Genomic DNA, 20484 nt, shown 5'->3' with positions numbered 1-20484 from the left:
ATGATGTTTTAAAATTCCACCCTTTGAAGTTTCCTTATCCACATCTGACTAAAAGCATAGCATTTTCTGGTACCTTGACTACCTTGCCTTCTAGGATCACAGACCCATACTCTCTGCTCCACAATTGCTTGCCTGTTTCTTATTATTAAAGTTAGATTTCTGTAAGTAGACCCCCTTATTGCTTTCATCAGAGAAAGGAGATTATCGATATGTCAAAACCACAAAATACAAATGAGGGAGAAGTGAAAGCAATTGTTCAGTAGGGCAGGTACTAAAGATCTAGTCTATATCATAAATACAAACAAAGCCATATACATACCATTTCCATACCAGACTTTCAGTGTGAAAGGCTTGTGGTGTTTCAGAGTAGCATCATGAGTTTTACATGGATGAGAACTGTATCCTGTGGAGGTTTACCATCGGTTACTCAATAAAAACCAGCACTCCGGCGTCATATTCAGATAAAACCTGATCTGCCTTCGATTTTCCTTTAATTTTGCATACATGGGGTCAGAGCATCTGACATTTAAAGACTTTTCTGAAGGCTTTAGTTTATTCTATTCACCTTCTAAAATGCTGGCTCTTATTCCAAGACCTCAAAGCTTGGTTGTTCAACTAACACAACGTCATATATATATATATATATATATATATATATATATATATATATATATGCTTGACGGAATGGAAATGCCTCATACAAAAAAGTGTGAGGACACAGTGTTGCATACACGCTATGGATATCAACAAATTAATTGTGGCTAGGTCCACTGGGCTATGAGCTTTATGGGGAAATTTGAAAATGGGAGAGTGATGATGGTTTTACCTACAAATGCAGTTCTCAATCCATATGTTTTCAGCTTATTCAATATCTCTTGACAGCTATTTAACTTTAGTTTTCTGGGCAGATTCTGTTGATGACATTGTTTCCATTTGTCATAGATGCATCCCATCTTTTTCCCACTTTGAATCATAACAACTCTTGAATAAGTCCTCATAAATCTTCTCACTGGTAATCAATGATAATCTTACACCAATCAATCACAGGGATCTAAAATGAAAATATGGAAGTCTACGTAACCCAAGAAACTCATCATCCAAGGACGGATGTACTATAGACAATAAAGCAAGTCCTAAAGGAAATATTAGTGAAGTGCTTAAGCAAAATGAAAAAGGATTTCATCCTCACTCAGAGATCAAGGGAGTTTCGAAGAGGAGGTGGCAATGAAGTCATAGGGAAGGATATTGAGAAGGTAGAATAAAAATTCAGAGTCATGTCAAGTGAAGGGTAAATTTTTGTTAAAGCCCTGGCTCCAGAGAAATTCATTCAGTGAGAGAAAACAGTGCTGTAGTACTAAGGCTCACTGTAGTACTAAGACACAGAAAGTTTATGCAGATTTGTCTTCAGAAAGGAGATATGCATCTGGATTGCAATTGTAGCAAACACCATATTAAAATGTTTGCTCTGTGTGTGTGTGTGTGTGTGCAAGATAGACATACACACACACACACACACACACACACACACACACACACACAAAGGAGAGACCGGGGTAGGAAGGAGGGAGGGAGAGAGAAAGAGTTATGTTAACAGTTTTCTCAGAGAGTGAAGCATTCCATCCGACAGGGAAGCTTCTTAAGCAGAAAGGTAAACAGTTCAAGAGATTTTCAGGAAGTGCCTGAAACTGACCAGATTCACTGGGTCTCTCCCTGTCAGAGTAAGCAACAAAGGAGGAGTGTCCCTCTCAGAACAAAAGCAAGCAGAAAAGAAGACTCCCAGACAAACAGAGATGCTAAGAAGACTCTCAGACCAGAATGCCTTTCTGGAAGAAGCAGAAACGAACCGAGTGACCTGGAAGAGGTTTAGACCAACTGAAGGACCTGGAAAAGAGACTCTCAAACTTATGAGCTGCCTGCAGCCTGCGTAGTGTGCTCCAGGTTCCCAGCTTTATGAGTTGTCACCCGTGCTGGGGTCAGCTTTGGTGATGCAGCTGTCTTTGAGTCATTTTTGCTCTTGTAAATCACCCAAATAAATCTCCTTGATTCACCAAGTTGTACTTTTGTGGTCACTGTACTTTGGTATGTTGCACGATACTTAACTGAGTGGAGTAAATGTATGTTTTGCAGCACCTCATCTCCTTAAGAAAAGCTTTGTCACACACACACACACACATACACACACACACACACACACACACTTAGGTGTGAGTATACAAGGGTTGGGCAATACTCAAAGGCCTACCTTTGTTAGTACACACACACACTCACACACACACATGCATACCTACACACACACACACACACACCCCACACACACCTACACACACACACACACACACAGGTGTGAGTATACAAGGGTTGGGCAATACTCAAAGGCCTACCTTTGTTAGTACACACACACACACTCACACACACGCACACACACATACCTACACACACACCTATACACACACAGGTGTGAGTATACAAGGGTTGGGCAATACTCAAAGGCCTACCTTTGTTAGTACACACACACACACACACACACACACACACACACTTACATGTGAGTATACAAGGGTGGGGCAATACTCAAAGGTCTACCTTTGTTAGTATACACACACACACACACACACACACACACACACACACTTCACATCTATGGAGACCAAATCATGCTAAAAGAAGTCTGTCTCCAGGGCTGCTTTTATGCTGGATCAGGAAGCAAGGATCATGCAGGAAACAAGGGCTGGGGAACAATGAAAAAGGCTGACCTTGTGACTTCCTTCCTTCCCTCAATTAGACCCTAACTCCAAAAGTTTCCACAGTTTGCCAAGCTATCACCCACAGCTAGGACCAAGACTGCAGAACATGAACTTGTGGGTGCATTTAAAATTCAAACCAGAACAATGAAGCTGTTTGCTCCCCTCATTAAGGGTCAGTGTTCCTCTCTAAAGTGCTCCCTCCACTCCCTCCCCTTCCTCCATCACCCCCAACCTACTGTGGTTTTGGTAAATCCTCCCCTCCTCTTCATTTTGGGACCACTGGTGATTTGAAAAGATCCTTTTGAATGTTTCATGTCTGTGGTGACTCAACCCATACAAATTCTAAGTAATAAGCAGTTAAAAGGAAAGGAAATTGGGAACAACGACAGGAAGTAGGTACCTGGGGCCTTACCCTGAACACTGTGCTCACAGCCTGCTCTTGAAACCGGCCTCTTTGAATGACTGGGATGAGTCATGAGCTGAAGATGGCCTGTCCCTCTCTTTTGCATGTTCCGTCTCATCAGGGCTTCTGCTGACTCAAAAGGCCAGATCAGACCAAATTAAAAGCAGACAAATGGAGGTTTATTTGGCTTTGCTCCCTGGGCATCATCACTGGTTTCAAAGAAATGTCCCAGGAAAGTTACATGACTTTAGGAGAGGGTGATGACAAGCCAGGAGATGGGAATATGCCCAAGTGTGGTCAAAAGCTAAGGCCCTAGGCAGGCACTTGGATAGGCTCATCATGTCCAAAAAGTGGATAGCAGAGGCTGCAAAACTGTGGAACAGGACTTTAGCACCATTCCACTGCTTAGAGTTTTTTCAGTGCAGTTGGGTTTTGGGTCCTGGGGTGTGGAGGGCAGATGGGGTTTCCCAATTTGTGCAGGGGGGCAGACAAGGTTTCCCAGGGGCAAGCAGAGGTTCCAGCTGAACGCTGAGGTCAACTGTTCCCAATAGGGGCTGCCCACATGCTTCAAAGTGGATTTGATGTTTTGAATGATCTGCCAGCCACTTTTAAAAACCGTGAGTTGATTAAGTAACTTTATCTAGAATGAATCTACTAGGCCAAAACATGTTTAAAGGGATCATATTAAAACTCATTCATTAATTTTTCTTATTAGCCAATTTCATGCATATGCATAAGGTATTCTGGTCACCCTCGTCCTCGTCAGTGTTCCTTGCTGTCCTCAGTGTCCCTTCCTCCTTACAGGTCTCAATCGTATGTCTTTAGGCTTTGCCAGTGATCCACTGAGTTAAGTTGGAGCCATTTGAGTGACCCTGGGCTTTGAACTAGCCACTGGATTCTGGTATTTCATACCCATAGACAACCAGTAGTTACCTTGGTTTCATATTTAAAAATATTACATATTGGGTATGAAGAAGCAGACTGAAAAGTACTACCTTTCAAGAAAGGAAAACTATTTCTTCAGTCTGAGCCTCTCCCAACTGAGCTATTTCAGCTTAAGAAAAACTATGTCTTAAGAAATATTATTGAATAAGCACCTCAAAAGGTGAAAAATTATTATTTAATAAAAAGTATTCTCAGGAACTGGGGTAAAAGCTCAGTAGGTTAAATGCTTGCTGAATTCAGCTCCTAGAAGTACATAACACACACACACACACACACACACACACACACACACACACACACACACACACACACACACACACTGATGTGTGATAGACACAGGAGAACCTATGAGGCATCCTGGCCAGCCACCTGCCCTACTTGCCCAGCTCCCAACCAGTGAAAGAGTCTGTCTTATAAAAGAAAGGCATCTCCCGGAAAATATTACCTGAGATTGTCCTGTGGCCTGAACAATCACACACACACATGCATGCCTATATCTGCATGTGTATGCATAAACACGAACATGCACACACGTGTATTTACACATACAAGCAAAATTTCTTCATTATAGCCAAGTTACAGAACATTTTGATTCTCATCTAGTCGTTATTATTCCTGGTTGCTCTTATCTTGACGTTGGTTTCAGCTCTTGCCTACACTAATAAAAACCCTTATCCCATCTACCCAAGCTCCGTGTCAGGTCAGAAATGTTAAAATAAACACAAAAAGATGAGGTGGGGCCTTGGCAGAACTGCTTCATGGTTTTGTGGGAAAACACACATTTAAATGCCAGAAAAAAATAATGCTCACAGATAGAAATGTGACAAGGAACACATTTACTGGGGTGCATTTAACCTCCTGACATTCAACTCATCTCAGGCTTCAAAGCCTGGCACCTTACCCCCTCTAACAGGCTGATTCTCAAACCTTTTGAATTGGACATTTCTTTACAGCAAAACTCTAAAATCAGAGCAGTGTTTTGAATCCTTACTTCCAAAACATGCCATTAACCACCAGCTCTCTAAACCTTGAGACATGATTAGCTCTTGTCTGTCAAGTTCAGGCGTTTCATTTTCTGCCACGGTCTGTATTTTTATTTTCTGCCTTCTGTGAATGTGAAGGCACCGCCAGCCAGCTCTGAGCTCATCAAACCCCTGACAGCACAAATCATGCCAGATATAAATATTTTCATTGTCAAAGCAAATGTTCCTAAAATCACAAACTCTCATGCCTTTGCAAATTGATCTGGAACAGGTACAACGTACCGTAGCGGAAAAGATAAAGGAATAAACGATGCTTCCCGGAAAATAAACCAAGGAAAGGACCAGGTCAACAACAATATCCTAACGTCTGAGAGACCTTTAACGTGAACCTATATCCCAGCCAGACTTCCTCTTTCCAAGTACCTTTTAAGGCAATGGCTCTCTCTTTATTCATGGCATGGCATGGCATTCTTTTAAGATGAAAGGTGGAGTATGAGTTAGTTCTGTGTCAAGTTGCCGTTTTCCCATTCTACCCCCAATGCATACTTTACCTAAAAACCCTCTGAAGACATTTTGAAACTAGTCTTTTAATTAGCACGCACAAATAGTGATGTGTTCACGTATGCAAATCATTGTCCCTTGAGCATGCTCATCCCTTTACTAAGCTCTCTCATTCCCCTGGAGCCATTCCTTTTCTAAGTATCTCCCCATACACATCCACACTTCTAGCTACTGTGTATGAGAAAACACACTGTGGTTTTCCTACCATCCCTAATGTCTCCTCTCGTATTTCCTTCTTATACATTATATACAATAAACTATAGTCAACGATAGACTCTAGGAAATACTAAAAACATTCTGTTTTACACCAAGGATAAACCAAAGGTATCTACTCCTTCAGTATTTTGCTTGGAGTCTTAGCTAGAGCAATATGGCCAGGGAAGTAAATAGGTAGGAAAGAAATCAGTCAAAATATCTTTATTTATATATGACATGGTCTATACTTGTAAGACTCCAAAGACTCTCACAGAAAATTCGTAGAGCTGAATAGCCCTTTCAGCAAAGTAAGGACACAAAAATCAGCATCTTTTGTTGCTATCAATAATGAACATGGTGAGAAAGAAATTAGGAAAACACTCCCCCAAATTAGGGAAACGTTACAGTAAATCAACTGATAAAATATTGGAATAGACCTAACCCAGGAGGAGAAAGAGCTCTGCAGCTAAAACACTGCGCATTCTGCAAGGCTTTGGAAAATATCCGTTTCCTTCACCAGCATTAGAACTCAGTATCTGATCTCATCGACACCTTCTACCCCACAAGCACTGGCTTTGCTGGCTACCTTCCAAGTGGTTTATGAAACCCAGGCACCAACCTCATTCTGTCCTGGGTGTTTCTGTTCCTTTTACTGTCTAATTATGACCCTGTGACCCTCTCCAACAAGAAAAAGATAATTCAGTGTCTATTTAAACTGAAACCTTCACTTCTAAATGCTGACCAGGAAACAGGCATTTGTGACTTCAAGTAAGTAGTTTGTGTACCACACGGTGTGTATGTCAGCTATGTTAAGTTTCTTTTAGAGTTCCTAGATAAAACTGCCAGTCGAACAATTAGAATGATTTTTTTCTTTTAAATATTTTAATTAATTAATTATTAAAATTTGTTTTATCAGGACAAGGTTTCACTGTGTAGCCGTGGCTGTCCTGGAAGTCACTCTCTAGACCAGGCTGACCTCAAACTCATAGAGATCTGCCTGCTTCTACCTTTTGAGTGCTGAAAGGAAAGCATGTGCATCGATCTTAGCTTGGTTTTGTTCTTATAGAATCAGAGCAACCAAGTCACTTAGATAGAAACTTTCTATGAAAAATTGATCCCCAAACAATTTTTAAAAGATCATCCAAACACCACATAGATAAATGGTCTCAATCTCACATAGCTTGATGATTTTCTACATAGGAACATTATGTGTATTTGAGTGTTTGGTACATTTATGTGTGTCTGTGTGTACGGATGTGCTTGCCTGTATATGTGAAAGCTGAGGCCTCTCTATGTTTTTTGAGAGAAGATGTCTCACTGAACCCTGAGCTAGCCACTTTGGTTTAATTGTCTGTGCTTTGGCCTGGCCTCACCTCCCATGACTTTGAATTACAAGTACTATAAGCGCTTGCCTGCTAAGCCATTTTTCCAGCCCCATGCAACACTTCTTAAAAACTGGCCTTTGACAGTCAAGACCACCACCAACTTTTTATGTGGGTGTATGTGTGTGTTTGTGTGCGTGCATGCACATACATAAATGACATGGTAGAAAACATGTTCAAAAATATCAGCAAAGGTAAAAATATAACATACAAATGGATTGGTGCAGATGGGCAAAAGGCTTCAGAGGAGGAAGAATGGCAGAACCTGAAAAGTCTAGCATTGGAGAAGGATCTGCCAGGAATGACAAATGTCTATAATTTCAGCCCTAGCTTTTTTGCACATAAGTAGCTTTTCCTGTCTTTTGAATTCACAACACCGAAATCACCTTCAAATACAATTTTCTATGCGTGTGCATTTCCCCAACTCTAATATCTTAGCCAACAGTAAAAGGTTGTGAAATAGAAACAAGTCAGCAAGAGAAAATACCAGAGTCTAGCAATGAGTGGCCCCCAAAGGCACTGTGCCCTTCACAAATTAAGGAGGTGCACCTGGCAGGAGGAGAGGGCAGGACTGATTCTGGTATAAGACTCACAAAGCACAGCTCAGCATTTCCGGACAGAAGGGAGGATTCTTAGCCAGAGAGATGCCCCTAGGAAGATTAATTATTGATTTTCTTATAAATCATCTAAGGGGATTGTTGTTTGTTTTCCTTCCCAGGATGATAAACGTCTGATTTTACTTTTGTTAAAATAAATTCCTCCTGCTTCAGTGCAGTTAAATGAAGACCAAAAGAAGAGTCCCAGGTGTCAGATTTTCCAACATGGGAGGCAGGGGAGTCAACTGGGTTCTGACCTTCATGGGGTACCAAGGGATAGGATCTCAAGCAACTTCCTGGGGTCCTGAAGGGCTCTAATAGGCCCAAGCATGGTAACCATGGCTTTTCCCTACCCCCTCTACCTTGGCAAACCATTAGATTATATTCCTAAAGCTCATCACCAAGGTCTGTTTCCTTCTTTGTCTACTTCCTCCAATATGAAGCTGACCACCACGGCTCAGCTATCAAAGTATTGAAGACCAGCAATCAAAAGACCCCCTCCCCAATTGGGCCACCTTAATTAACCTTCCCAATCAAAATTAAACGCCTCATCCTAGCATGGGTTTTCCATTTTCTCTTTACAAACTGCCATTTGTGTATGGACCAAGTCTGTCTCTTGATATACAGAGGCAGTCCTTTGTTTCTCCCCCTACCCTCTTGTTTCTTTTCCCTTCTCCCTCACCCTCTATCTCCTGTCTTTGTCTCTTACTCCCTGCCCTTTGACCCTCTGGGGCAAATAAATCACCTTTGTGTGGAGAACTTGTTCTTAGGGTGTCTTGGGCCAATTTTGATCTCTTTCAGGTGCAAGAGTTGTAAGACACATTTTATGAAGGACAATTTACAAACTTTATGAAAAAATAGCATTATTTGGACATAACTATATTTGTCCAGAGTAGTTTTGAGGTATGTGATCATTGCTATGTTTCACACATCACAGAGCCTAAGATCCAGAATCCCAGCTCTGACAGTGAACATCACCCATCATTATGGAAGCAACATGGTGGCCTTACCTTCCTGCCCCCAGTGTTGATGCGAAGAGGTGTCAGAAAGGGGTCGAAGATCATGTGACTGGTCTCTATGTTGACAGGGGACTGACGCTTCCCCACAGAGCAAAGATTCCAAGCTGAGTTCACCAATCCCCAGAAAGAAGGAACTAGGAACAAAATGAAATTGTAGAATTAGGCTGGGTGGAAAGGTGGGGAAACAGTGTATTAAAAGACAATCTAAGTTACAAGCTGGTAAAATGAAGAATGCCGAGTGACATTCCAACAATGTAGGGAAACCTCAATGTGTTGCCGTGGTATTTTCCCAGACCTCAATCTTGGTCAATTTCTCCAGTATTGTAGTCAGGATCTCTGAAGATCAGATTTTTCTCACTTTATGCACAGTCATCCTATAGCCTCTTTTTTGGGTTCATGCTTTGGTATGAATAGTATCTTTTAAGTTATACCCTCTTTGCCACATGCTCAGAGTACACCGAATATTTAACAACACCAGAGTGGATTCTCTGATCCTCTCCTCAGCAGGAATGATGTGAGAATCAGCAGTATACAGTCTTAAAGATATATACAGCTTATCAAAGTAACTATCATTTGACATATACAAGGTGATTTTCTGTGGGTTGTCAAGACCAAACTGAGAGAATGGTTTATTTTTATGACCCCTCCTTCCTCCCCCAATCAACACTAGACAGGACCTTGGGCAACTTGCCTCTATCTTTGTTTGGTTCAGCATTGTGTGATTATACTAATGGTCCAGCAACTAAAGAACGTGATCATTTGAGAGACAGGAAAAAAAAATCATGTCGTAGAGTGCGAAGATGCAAAGGAAAACTGATCTCACTTTCAGTGTTGCAGTAAAACACCTATTAGTATAATTTTTACAAGATTTCCGGTCTTATTTCCTTGTATTTAACAGTGAAGTAATAGGAAGACTTAATACTTAAAGAGTTTGTGTTTACAAAGAAAATATACCTTTAACATTTACTGGCCCATCACTATTTTTACTGAAGTATAGAAGCCATGTGTCTCCTTTTTCCTCTGTGATATTTTGGCCATTCATCCACTAATCTATCATAGTAAGCTCCTACCATTGTCTTATGCCCTAGTGTAGGTTGACGATCAAGGAAAGAATAAACAGATGGGGGGGGGGTGCTGGGACACTATAGAAGAAGGGCATCCAGCTCTGCCTCAGAGGAGTGGAGCCAGGCAGGGATTATTGATGAATGCGACAATCATGACATAATCCTTTCACAGGCACCTGCCATCTCAGAAACTCAAGTTGAATAGAGCTGTTCACTTATAGCAATCGTGCCTGTCCAGATCACAATGGCTAAAAGCCAAATCTGGAGAGGAATCTGGGAAGCACTAGCCAAACAGTTGTATCTCTCTGAACAGTTGTGATCAATGGGGTGTTTAGTCCCATTCAAACCCCAAATTCTATGGCCTTAGTATTAGTTCTAGTCAACACTGGGCAGAAACAGATTTCCAGACAAATACTTCAACGCCAACATGTGATGAGATTCATATCTAATTTAGCTTAATCCATTCCAAGGAGCCTCCAGAGTCTCTGTATCCTTTGAGAAGCTTGAATGCTTCCTCAACATGAAAAAAATTTTCAGTATGGTAGCAATGGCCAGAAAGAGAAAGGGAGGGGATTGAAGAGGAAGAAGAGGAAGAAGAGAAGCAAGAAAACTTAATCATGGATTTCTGCTTCCTTGCTCCTCCCATTTCTTGTAATAAAGTATGCTATCACTGAAAACTGCCTAATGTGTTTACAAGATATTACATCCTGGCAAAACTATAATAAAGTTTTTGCCTTAAAAATGTACTTTTCCAAAAAAAAAGGAAATATTTTTATAAATGCATATAAGATACTGCTACTTTGAACAATAAAAGTATTATCTACTTCAAAAATATTTTCATAGTGTCAAAGAATGTACTTTTTTGTCAAAAAATGTACTTTTCATCCTCAGTGTTCCTCCAGCCTTAGCTGTGGGGATTGTAGATATTGGGGCTGCTATATCACCATCCGTTGTTCTTTGCATTTTGAATAATCGTGCCAGCTGTGGCTCTTTGTAGTAGTCTACATCTGCTGTGAAGAGAAGTTTCTTTGATGATATGAAAGTTATACTTCTTTCTGGGTATAGGCTAAGTATTTAGAATGAAGTTAGGAATTGCCATGGGTTAGTAAAAGGGCAATCGTGGGTTGTTCTCTAGGATCTATGATCTTACTAGCTATGGATAGTTGCCTAGGTTACCGTGACTAGGCATGGTTTCCCTCCCGTTGCATGGGCATTATGTCCAATTAGACAGCTGTTGTTTACTGCCAAGGTAGAGTGCCACTTTTGCACCTGTGGAAATATCTTGCCTGCTGGTTAATTGCAGTTCATAGGTGTCACATTTGGGTAGGGGATAGTAATGGCTTCCCTCCCTTGACAGTATGCATAGCACCTTCTGATATGATGGGAGGTAGTCTTCAGCGAAGGGTCTTCTAGATTCCCTCCAGCTCAAAGTCTCTGGGTCATGTGTCCAACGGCATTGTATCTTCTATAATAGAGACTTACTTTCAACTTCCGGGATGCTACCAAGGACAATAGCAATAACTTATATTGTTTTGGGAGTCTCTTGGAATCCCCTGATCAACGTCTTGAAAGGAGGTTTCTTATGGCTAGTGATCAGTTTCTGCAAGATAGTCTATGGCTTTGACGGCAAGCATTATTCTCCAAATGTTACAATTTCATTGAAACTACACACAGACACTCATACACAGATGTGTAATATGGATATATGTGTACATACAGGCATCTATGACCTTTTAAACATCCTAGTGTTATTTATCCTTCTCCCTTCCTAATTAAAGGCCTCCTTTTCAATGTTTCTTTATATCATCCTATCCTGCTATTACTTTCTCTTGAACTCCTCATCATTGTTCCATTTTACCTTCTTGGTTTGTGGGTTTGTGTTGTTGTCCATCTGTAGGGTATGTGTGTGTGTGTGTGTGTGTGTGTGTGTGTGTGTGTGTGTTCTTCTTTGTAAGTCAGCTGCATGACAAACATAGTTACAGCTGGTGCACATTGCATTTCATCTACTCCCATGAAAATCATTAACAAAAATAATTCCAACCCCATAAACTGTTTGTGAGGCTGGTTTGTATGACACCATCGGTGAGCAGATGCTGCCATGCCTTGCTAATAAACTCCATACCCAAAAAGTCCCCCCACAAAAACACAAACAGCAAAAACTTTATGAGAACATCTGCCTTTGCTTTTACTGGGTATGGGATTCTTTATGACAGTTTCAAGGCTTTATATCCCCCTGTTCACCATCAAGGCCCCTGCCTCTCATTCTAGCCACCTGCTTAGGAACCAGAGAATAACCAAGAAACAATGTCCTTTGCTTATTGTGTCCCGCAGTGGCTCAACACCTCAAAGCGTAGTGAGTTTACTCATGACTAAATGACTGGTTTTGAAATCAGCTGTAATTTTTTTTCTGAATTAGAAGCCACCTAAGAGATCATTTTACCTAGATGCACCTATGGCATAGGAGCCACAGAGTAGACAGTGAAGTATTCCACCTGCTGTCACACGTCTAGCGGAGGCTGGAAAGCACAGAGCAAAGACCGGAATCAGCTCTGAAGAGAGCTTTTGTCACAAAAGCTCCACTTCCCAAAACGTATTTCTCTACAAGGCTCCAGTTAGAAGTAGGGATCATGTCCAGGGAAGTTCAGAGTTGTCACCCTAACCCTGGCAAGATTTGTGTTTCCATTTCTCTTTTGGTAAAACAAGAATAGTGTCAGTATCTATTTTGCTGTTTAAGCAAATATTTAAGGCAAAAGTCTAGATGAAACAAGTTCAAGATTTAACTATGTCAAATCAGAGCAGAATTCGAAAGCAACTGAACAACTTTGAGATAACACAGACAGATTGATTTAGGAGGAAATCAAATATGTTGAGGTCAGGGGATGTGGCATGCTTTTGGGTTTTCTCTTTAGAGTCTCAGGGAGATATGATGAAAAACACTTTTTTCCAGAGGTTGGAGAGATGACTCAGAGGTTAAGAGCACATACTGTTGTTCCAGAGGACCTGTGTTTGGTTCTCAGTATCCATGTTTACAATTGTCTGTAATTCTGGATCTAGGCTATTCAAATGATGCCCTCTTTTGGCTTCTGTGGACACTGCACTTAAAAGCACACACATAGATACAAATGCACACACACACACACACACACACACACACACACACACACACACACACACACATGCATGCTTAAAAATAAAGTTTATGTTGCTCTAATTAAAATGTTTTTTGACCTGGATAGACTGGATCAGATTTTGGTCCCCATAGCAGAAGAAGTCAATGCTTCCTATTAGAAGTAATGCAAATGCTGAAGAAGAATTAAAATGTAGAAGCCACTCCAGTGACCTTGAGTGAAGGGAAAGATCTTCAAAAGCCATGCAAGGGAAATACTTTAGAATAGAGGCTTGGAGGATGGGAGAACAGGAATGGATGCTCGATGAAGCTTGGGAGTTGAACTGACTGGTTTTAGGGATTCAGAACTAGGTCATACCCATGAGCCAGGATGCAAGATTTGGGTTTATGCAGAGTCCTCAGGCATGCCCATGGTTCTAGCCATCCTCCATAGCATCACCCTTCAGGCTTGTAGATACCCCCGCCACCTTCAGAAGCAGAGGTAGAGTTGTAGAATGTGGAGGTATTGCTCTTGTTTTTCAAATTTTGAAATCTTGTTAAATTCTTCCACACTTACTCACCATGGTTATTTCAATATATCAAGATTTAAACTTTCTTCCTGAAGAGAAGTTAATGACTTATCTGTTACTACTGTCTTTTTCTAGCTTGACCAATACCACTTGTTGTGGTAAAAATGTAAATGAAATGAAATTGAGTGAGAATCATTTTAATTAATTAATAGTCAACTAGTCTGAAAATATTGGAATTTCATCATCCTTGGCATCTCTCACATACTCTCCTAATTTACATATAAACTAGAACACACAACAGACCTGAATATCTTTGCAAATTAATTTTCACAGAGACTAAACAGAGGAACTTAACTGTTGCATCACAACAATGCATTTATCTTGCCAAAATATTTCCCCCGTGGCGCAATGCTGTCATTCTTCCTATGAACTACAAACCCCCAGTGGTCCTTGGTTCCATGTGCAGTGAGCTATAAAAAATGTGGAGTTGCTCTGATTTCAAACACTTAAATCATGAACCTTGGCAAGATCAAGGCAAAACCTAGGAGCACCTCTTCAAACCACCAAAACAATAAGGATACAGTTTAACCTGTTAATATCACTTGACAACTTCTATGTCAACATTATGAATATCTTATCAGAACAAAAAAATCATCATCAGAGAGGCTTCATCCAGCAACTTATGGGAACAAACACAGAGACCCACAGACAAACATCAGGCAGAGCTTGGGGAATCCTGCAGAAGATGGGGAGGATGGGTTGTAGGAGCCAGATACCACTAGTAAACGGCCCACAGAATCAACCAACGGGGGCTCATAGGGCTCATAGAAACTGAACTGAAATTAGGGAATTGGTCCTCTGCATATATGTTATGCTTGTGTAGCTGCCATTGCCTCTTTTGCCTGCTTTGGGAACCCTTTTTCTCTAACTGGGTTGCCTCATCCAGCCTTAGTATAAGGGGATGTTTCGAGTCTTATTAAAACCTGATGTGCTGTGTTTGGTTGATATCTCTGGGAGTCCTGCCCTTTTCTGAAAGGGAACAGAAGAGGAGTGGATTTGGAGTAGAGGGTAGATTGGGGGGGGGTGCTAGGAGGAGAGGAGGGTGGGGATGTAATATTTGAGAGATCAGAGAAAGAAACAAACAAAAACAAACGTAGAACCAGAGAGCAGGAGATCAGCAGAATCCACTCGGATACTGAAAATTTGTCTTCATGGAATCCGCATGCCGAAGAGGATATTCTAAATCCATGCTGTCCTGCCTCTCGCTGTGTCCAGATTCAGCAGAGTTTGTAGAGATGCTGTACTGAGCAGAGTGTTAGACCCCTGCAGCTAACTTACACTGTTCCTGTGCACTTGGTAAACCTTATAGGACCAAGATACACTGAATTCAGAAGTGCTGACTGTGAGTCTATGACCTTTCAGACATTAGGCTCCCCATACTGGGAATTTACTGGACAAATATTTGGAAGGCCATCTAGATAGGCTACAGAGTGTCTTCATTTCTGGCTTCTTGGAAGTGAATGAAACAGACATGGCTTCTGTTATCATGAATACTTTGGTATAGCAAGGATATAAGTGCTAAGTTTTGATGTGCTTACCTATGTTATTACAGTATAGCAAGACAATATTTTCTTTCTTTCTTTTTTTTGAAACAAACTAAGCCCCCAAATTTTAGTCATAGGGAAGCAAATACAGTTCTTGGAAATAACTACTAGAAATGATATATATCAGTCAGACCTTCAAAAACTGGAATAATTGTTTTAGAAGGAGGATGTCTGAGACAGAAGATAGAAAGAAGGGTTTTAAGGAGGTAGATGTATTCAAGGAACAGAGGAAGCCGTGTGACTTGAACTTGGTAGCACAGATGAGGAGAAAGAATAGGTAGAACAGGGCTGGTTATGCTAGAAGAACAGATGACCGGTGACCCTTCAGGTCCCATTAAAGAGTGTATCTTACTCCTATGTGGCTAGAACTCACTAAGCGACAATAGAGTACAATGTTATGAGCTGATTTATAAGTGAGAGTCATGAATCTGCTTTGGCTGGAAGAAAGACAAGGGTAAGGGTATTTGTTCTTGGGGTAGTCTGAGAAGGATTAATTGGGTCTCAAATAACAATTCGAGATAGAGATTTTGTTGTTGTTTGTTTTATCTGATCACATGTGTTTAAGTTCTATCTCTAAGGCAGAACTAATTGAATGCTTTAAAAACTATTCTCTTCAACATATGTGCCAATATAATAGCATTTTTTTCTTTTTTTTTCTTTTTTTTTATTAACTTGAGTATTTCTTATATACATTTTGAGTGTTATTCCCTTTCCCGGTTTCTGGGCAAACATCCCCCTCCCCCCTCCCCTTCCTTATGGGTGTTCCCCTCACAACCCTCCCCTCATTGCCGCCCTCCCCCCCCATAGTCTAGTTCACTGGGGGTTCAGTCTTAGCAGGACCCAGGGCTTCCCCTTCCACTGGTGCTCTTACTAGGATATTCATTGCTACCTATGAGGTCAGAGTCCAGGGTCAGTCCATGTATAGTCTTTAGGTAGTGGCTTAGTCCCTGGAAGCTCTGGTTGCTTGACATTGTTGTACATATGGGGTCACGAGCCCCTTCAAGCTCTTCCAGTTCTTTCTCTGATTCCTTCAACGGGGGACCTATTCTCAGTTCAGTGGTTTGCTGCTGGCATTCGCCTCTGTATTTGCTGTATTCTGGCTGTGTCTCTCAGGAGCGATCTACATCCGGCTCCTGTCGGTCTGCACTTCTTTGCTTCATCCGTCTTGTCTAATTGGGTGGCTGTATATGTATGGGCCACATGTGGGGCAGGCTCCGAATGGGTGTTCCTTCAGTCTCTGTTTTAATCTTTGCCTCTCCCTTCCCTGCCAAGGGTATTCTTTTTCCTCATTTAAAGAAGGAGTGAAGCATTCACATTTTGATCATCCGTCTTGAGTTTCGTTTGTTCTAGGGATCTAGGGTAATTCAAGCATTTAGGCTAATAGCCACTTATCAATGAGTGCATACCATGTATGTCTTTCTGTGATTGGGTTAGCTCACTCAGGATGATATTTTCCAGTTCCAACCATTTGCCTACGAATTTCATAAAGTCGTTGTTTTTGATAGCTGAGTAATATTCCATTGTGTAGATGTACCACATTTTCTGTATCCATTCCTCTGTTGAAGGGCATCTGGGTTCTTTCCAGTTTCTGGCTATTATAAATAAGGCTGCAATGAACATAGTGGAGCACGTGTCTCTTTTATATGTTGAGGCATCTTTTGGGTATATGCCCAAGAGAGGTATAGCTGGATCCTCAGGCAGTTCAATGTCCAATTTTCTGAGGAACCTCCAGACTGATTTCCAGAATGGTTGTACCAGTCTGCAATCCCACCAACAATGGAGGAGTGTTCCTCTTTCTCCACATCCTCGCCAGCATCTGCTGTCACCTGAGTTTTTGATCTTAGCCATTCTCACTGGTGTGAGGTGAAATCTCAGGGTTGTTTTGATTTGCATTTCCCTTATGACTAAAGATGTTGAACATTTCTTTAGGTGTTTCTCAGCCATTCGGCATTCCTCAGCTGTGAATTCTTTGTTTAGCTCTGAACCCCATTTTTTAATAGGGTTATTTGTTTCCCTGCGGTCTAACTTCTTGAGTTCTTTGTATATTTTGGATATAAGGCCTCTATCTGTTGTAGGATTGGTAAAGATCTTTTCCCAATCTGTTGGTTGCCGTTTTGTCCTAACCACAGTGTCCTTTGCCTTACAGAAGCTTTGCAGTTTTACGAGATCCCATTTGTCGATTCTTGATCTTAGAGCGTAAGCCATTGGTGCTTTGTTCAGGAAATTTTTTCCAGTGCCCATGTGTTCCAGATGCTTCCCTAGTTTTTCTTCTATTAGTTTGAGTGTGTCTGGTTTGATGTGGAGGTCCTTGATCCACTTGGACTTAAGCTTTGTACAGGGTGATAAGCATGGATCGATCTGCATTCTTCTACATGTTGCCCTCCAGTTGAACCAGCACCATTTGCTGAAAATGCTATCTTTTTTCCATTGGATGGTTTTGGCTCCTTTGTCAAAAATCAAGTGACCATAGGTGTGTGGGTTCATTTCTGGGTCTTCAATTCTATTCCATTGGTCTATCTGTCTGTCTCTGTACCAATACCATGCAGTTTTTATCACTATTGCTCTGTAATACTGCTTGAGTTCAGGGATAGTGATTCCCCCTGAAGTCCTTTTATTGTTGAGGATAGCTTTAGCTATCCTGGGTTTTTTGTTATTCCAGATGAATTTGCAAATTGTTCTGTCTAACTCTTTGAAGAATTGGATTGGTATTTTGATGGGGATTGCATTGAATCTGTAGATTGCTTTTGGTAAAATGGCCATTTTTACTATATTAATCCTGCCAATCCATGAGCATGGGAGATCTTTCCATCTTCTGAGGTCTTCTTCAATTTCTTTCCTCAGTGTCTTGAAGTTCTTATTGTATAGATCTTTTACTTGCTTGGTTAAAGTCACACCGAGGTACTTTATATTATTTGGGTCTATTATGAAGGGTGTAGTTTCCCTAATTTCTTTCTCGGCTTGTTTCTCTTTTGTATAGAGGAAGGCAACTGATTTATTTGAGTTAATTTTATACCCAGCCACTTTGCTGAAGTTGTTTATCAGCTTTAGTAGTTCTCTGGTGGAACTTTTGGGATCACTTAAATATACTATCATATCATCTGCAAATAGTGATATTTTGACCTCTTCTTTTCCGATCTGTATCCCCTTGATCTCCTTTTGTTGTCTGATTGCTCTGGCTAGAACTTCAAGAACTATATTGAATAAGTAGGGAGAGAGTGGGCAGCCTTGTCTAGTCCCTGATTTTAGTGGGATTGCTTCAAGTTTCTCTCCATTTAGTTTAATGTTAGCAACTGGTTTGCTGTATATGGCTTTTACTATGTTTATTTATGGGACTTGAATTCCTAATCTTTCCAGGACTTTTATCATGAAGGGGTGTTGAATTTTGTGAAATGCTTTCTCAGCATCTAATGAAATGATCATGTGGTTCTGTTCTTTCAGTTTGTTTATATAATGGATCACGTTGATGGTTTTCCGTATATTAAACCATCCCTGCATGCCTGGGATGAAGCCTACTTGATCATGGTGGATGATTGTTTTGATGTGCTCTTGAATTTGGTTTGCCAGAATTTTGTTGAGTATTTCTGCATCGATATTCATAAGGGAAATTGGTCTGAAGTTCTCTTTCTTTGTTGGGTCTTTGTGTGGTTTAGGTATAAGAGTAATTGTGGCTTCGTAGAAGGTATTCGGTAGTGATCCATCTGTTTCAATTTTGTGGAATAGTTTGGATAATATTGGTATGAGGTCTTCTATGAAGGTTTGATAGAATTCTGCACTAAACACATCTGGACCTGGGCTCTTTTTGGTTGGGAGACCTTTAATGACTGCTTCTATTTCCTTAGGAGTTATGGGTTGTTTAACTGGTTTATCTGTTCCTGATTTAACTTTGGTACCTGGTATCTGTCTAGGAAATTGTCCATTTCCTGAAGATTTTCAAGTTTTGTTGAATATAGGTTCTTATAGTAAGATCTGATGATTTTTTGAATTTCCTCTGAATCTGTAGTTATGTCTCCCTTTTCATTTCTGATTTTGTTAATTTGGACGCACTCTCTGTGTCCTCTCGTTAGTCTGGCTAAGGGTTTATCTCTTTTGTTGATTTTCTCAAAAAACCAACTTTTGGTTCTGTTGATTCTTTCTATGGTCCTTTTTGTTTCTACTTGGTTGATTTCAGCTCTGAGTTTGATTATTTCCTGCCTTCTACTCCTCCTGGGTGTATTTGCTTCTTTTTGTTCTAGAGCTTTTAGGTGTGCTGTCAAGCTGCTGACATATGCTCTTTCCTGTTTCTTTCTGCAGGCACTCAGCGCTATGAGTTTTCCTCTTAGCACAGCTTTCATTGTGTCCCATAAGTTTGGGTATGTTGTACCTTCATTTTCATTAAATTCTAAAAAGTTTTTAATTTCTTTCTTTATTTCTTCCTTGACCAGGTTATCATTGAGTAGAGCATTGTTCAATTTCCACGTATTTGTGGGCATTTTTCCCTTATTGTTATTGAAGACCAGTTTTAGGCCGTGGTGGTCCGATAGCACGCATGGGATTATTTCTATCTTTCTGTACCTGTTGAGGCCCGTTTTTTGACCAATTTTATGGTCAATTTTGGAGAAAGTACCATGAGGAGCTGAGAAGAAGGTATATCCTTTTGCTTTAGGATAGAATGTTCTATAAATATCCATTAAGTCCATTTGGCTCATGACTTCTCTTAGTCTGTTGACATCACTGTTTAATTTCTGTTTCCATGATCTGTCCATTGATGAGAGTGGGGTGTTGAAATCTCCCACTATTATTGTGTGAGGTGCAATGTGTGTTTTGAGCTTTAGTAAGGTTTCTTTTACGTATGTAGGTGCTCTTGTATTTGGGGCATAGATATTTAGGATTGAGAGTTCATCTTGGTGGATTTTTCCTTTGATGAATATGAAGTGTCCTTCCTTATCTTTTTTGATGACTTTTAGTTGAAAATTGATTTTATTTGATATTAGAATGGCTACTCCAGCTTGCTTCTTCTGACCATTTGCTTGGAAAGTTGTTTTCCAGACTTTCACTCTGAGGTAGTGTCTGTCTTTGTCTCTGAGGTGTGTTTCCTGTAGGCAGCAGAATGCAGGGTCCTCCTTGCATATCCAGTTTGTTAATCTATTTCTTTTTATTGGGGAGTTGAGGCCATTGATGTTGAGAGATATTAAGGAATAGTGATTATTGCTTCCCGTTATATTCATATTTGGATGTGAGGTTATGTTTGTGTGCTTTCACTCTCTTTGTTTTGTTGCCAAGACGATTAGTTTCTTGCTTCTTCTAGGGTATAGCTTGCCTCCTTATGTTGGGCTTTACCATTTATTATCCTTTGTAGTGCTGGATTTGTAGAAA

At 40.6% G+C, this 20484-nt stretch overlaps 1 protein-coding gene across 2 annotated transcripts in view; it reads right to left on the bottom strand.

Annotated features, from left to right (window-relative positions):
• Nucleotides 1-20484, bottom strand: part of Car10 (carbonic anhydrase 10) — a 502355-nt gene that overhangs the window by 277758 nt on the left and 204113 nt on the right. For both annotated transcript variants that reach the window (NM_001427769.1, XM_017597693.3), the window contains one exon: nucleotides 8820-8962. In NM_001427769.1, the coding sequence (NP_001414698.1) occupies nucleotides 8820-8962 (143 nt within the window). The remainder of the gene's footprint in view (nucleotides 1-8819; nucleotides 8963-20484) is intronic.

Source organism: Rattus norvegicus, chromosome 10 (assembly GCF_036323735.1).
Source record: "Rattus norvegicus strain BN/NHsdMcwi chromosome 10, GRCr8, whole genome shotgun sequence".
Taxonomy (NCBI): Eukaryota; Metazoa; Chordata; class Mammalia; order Rodentia; family Muridae; genus Rattus; species Rattus norvegicus.
Note: the sequence above shows the minus strand (reverse complement) of the source record. Positions and strands in the feature narration are given on the sequence as shown.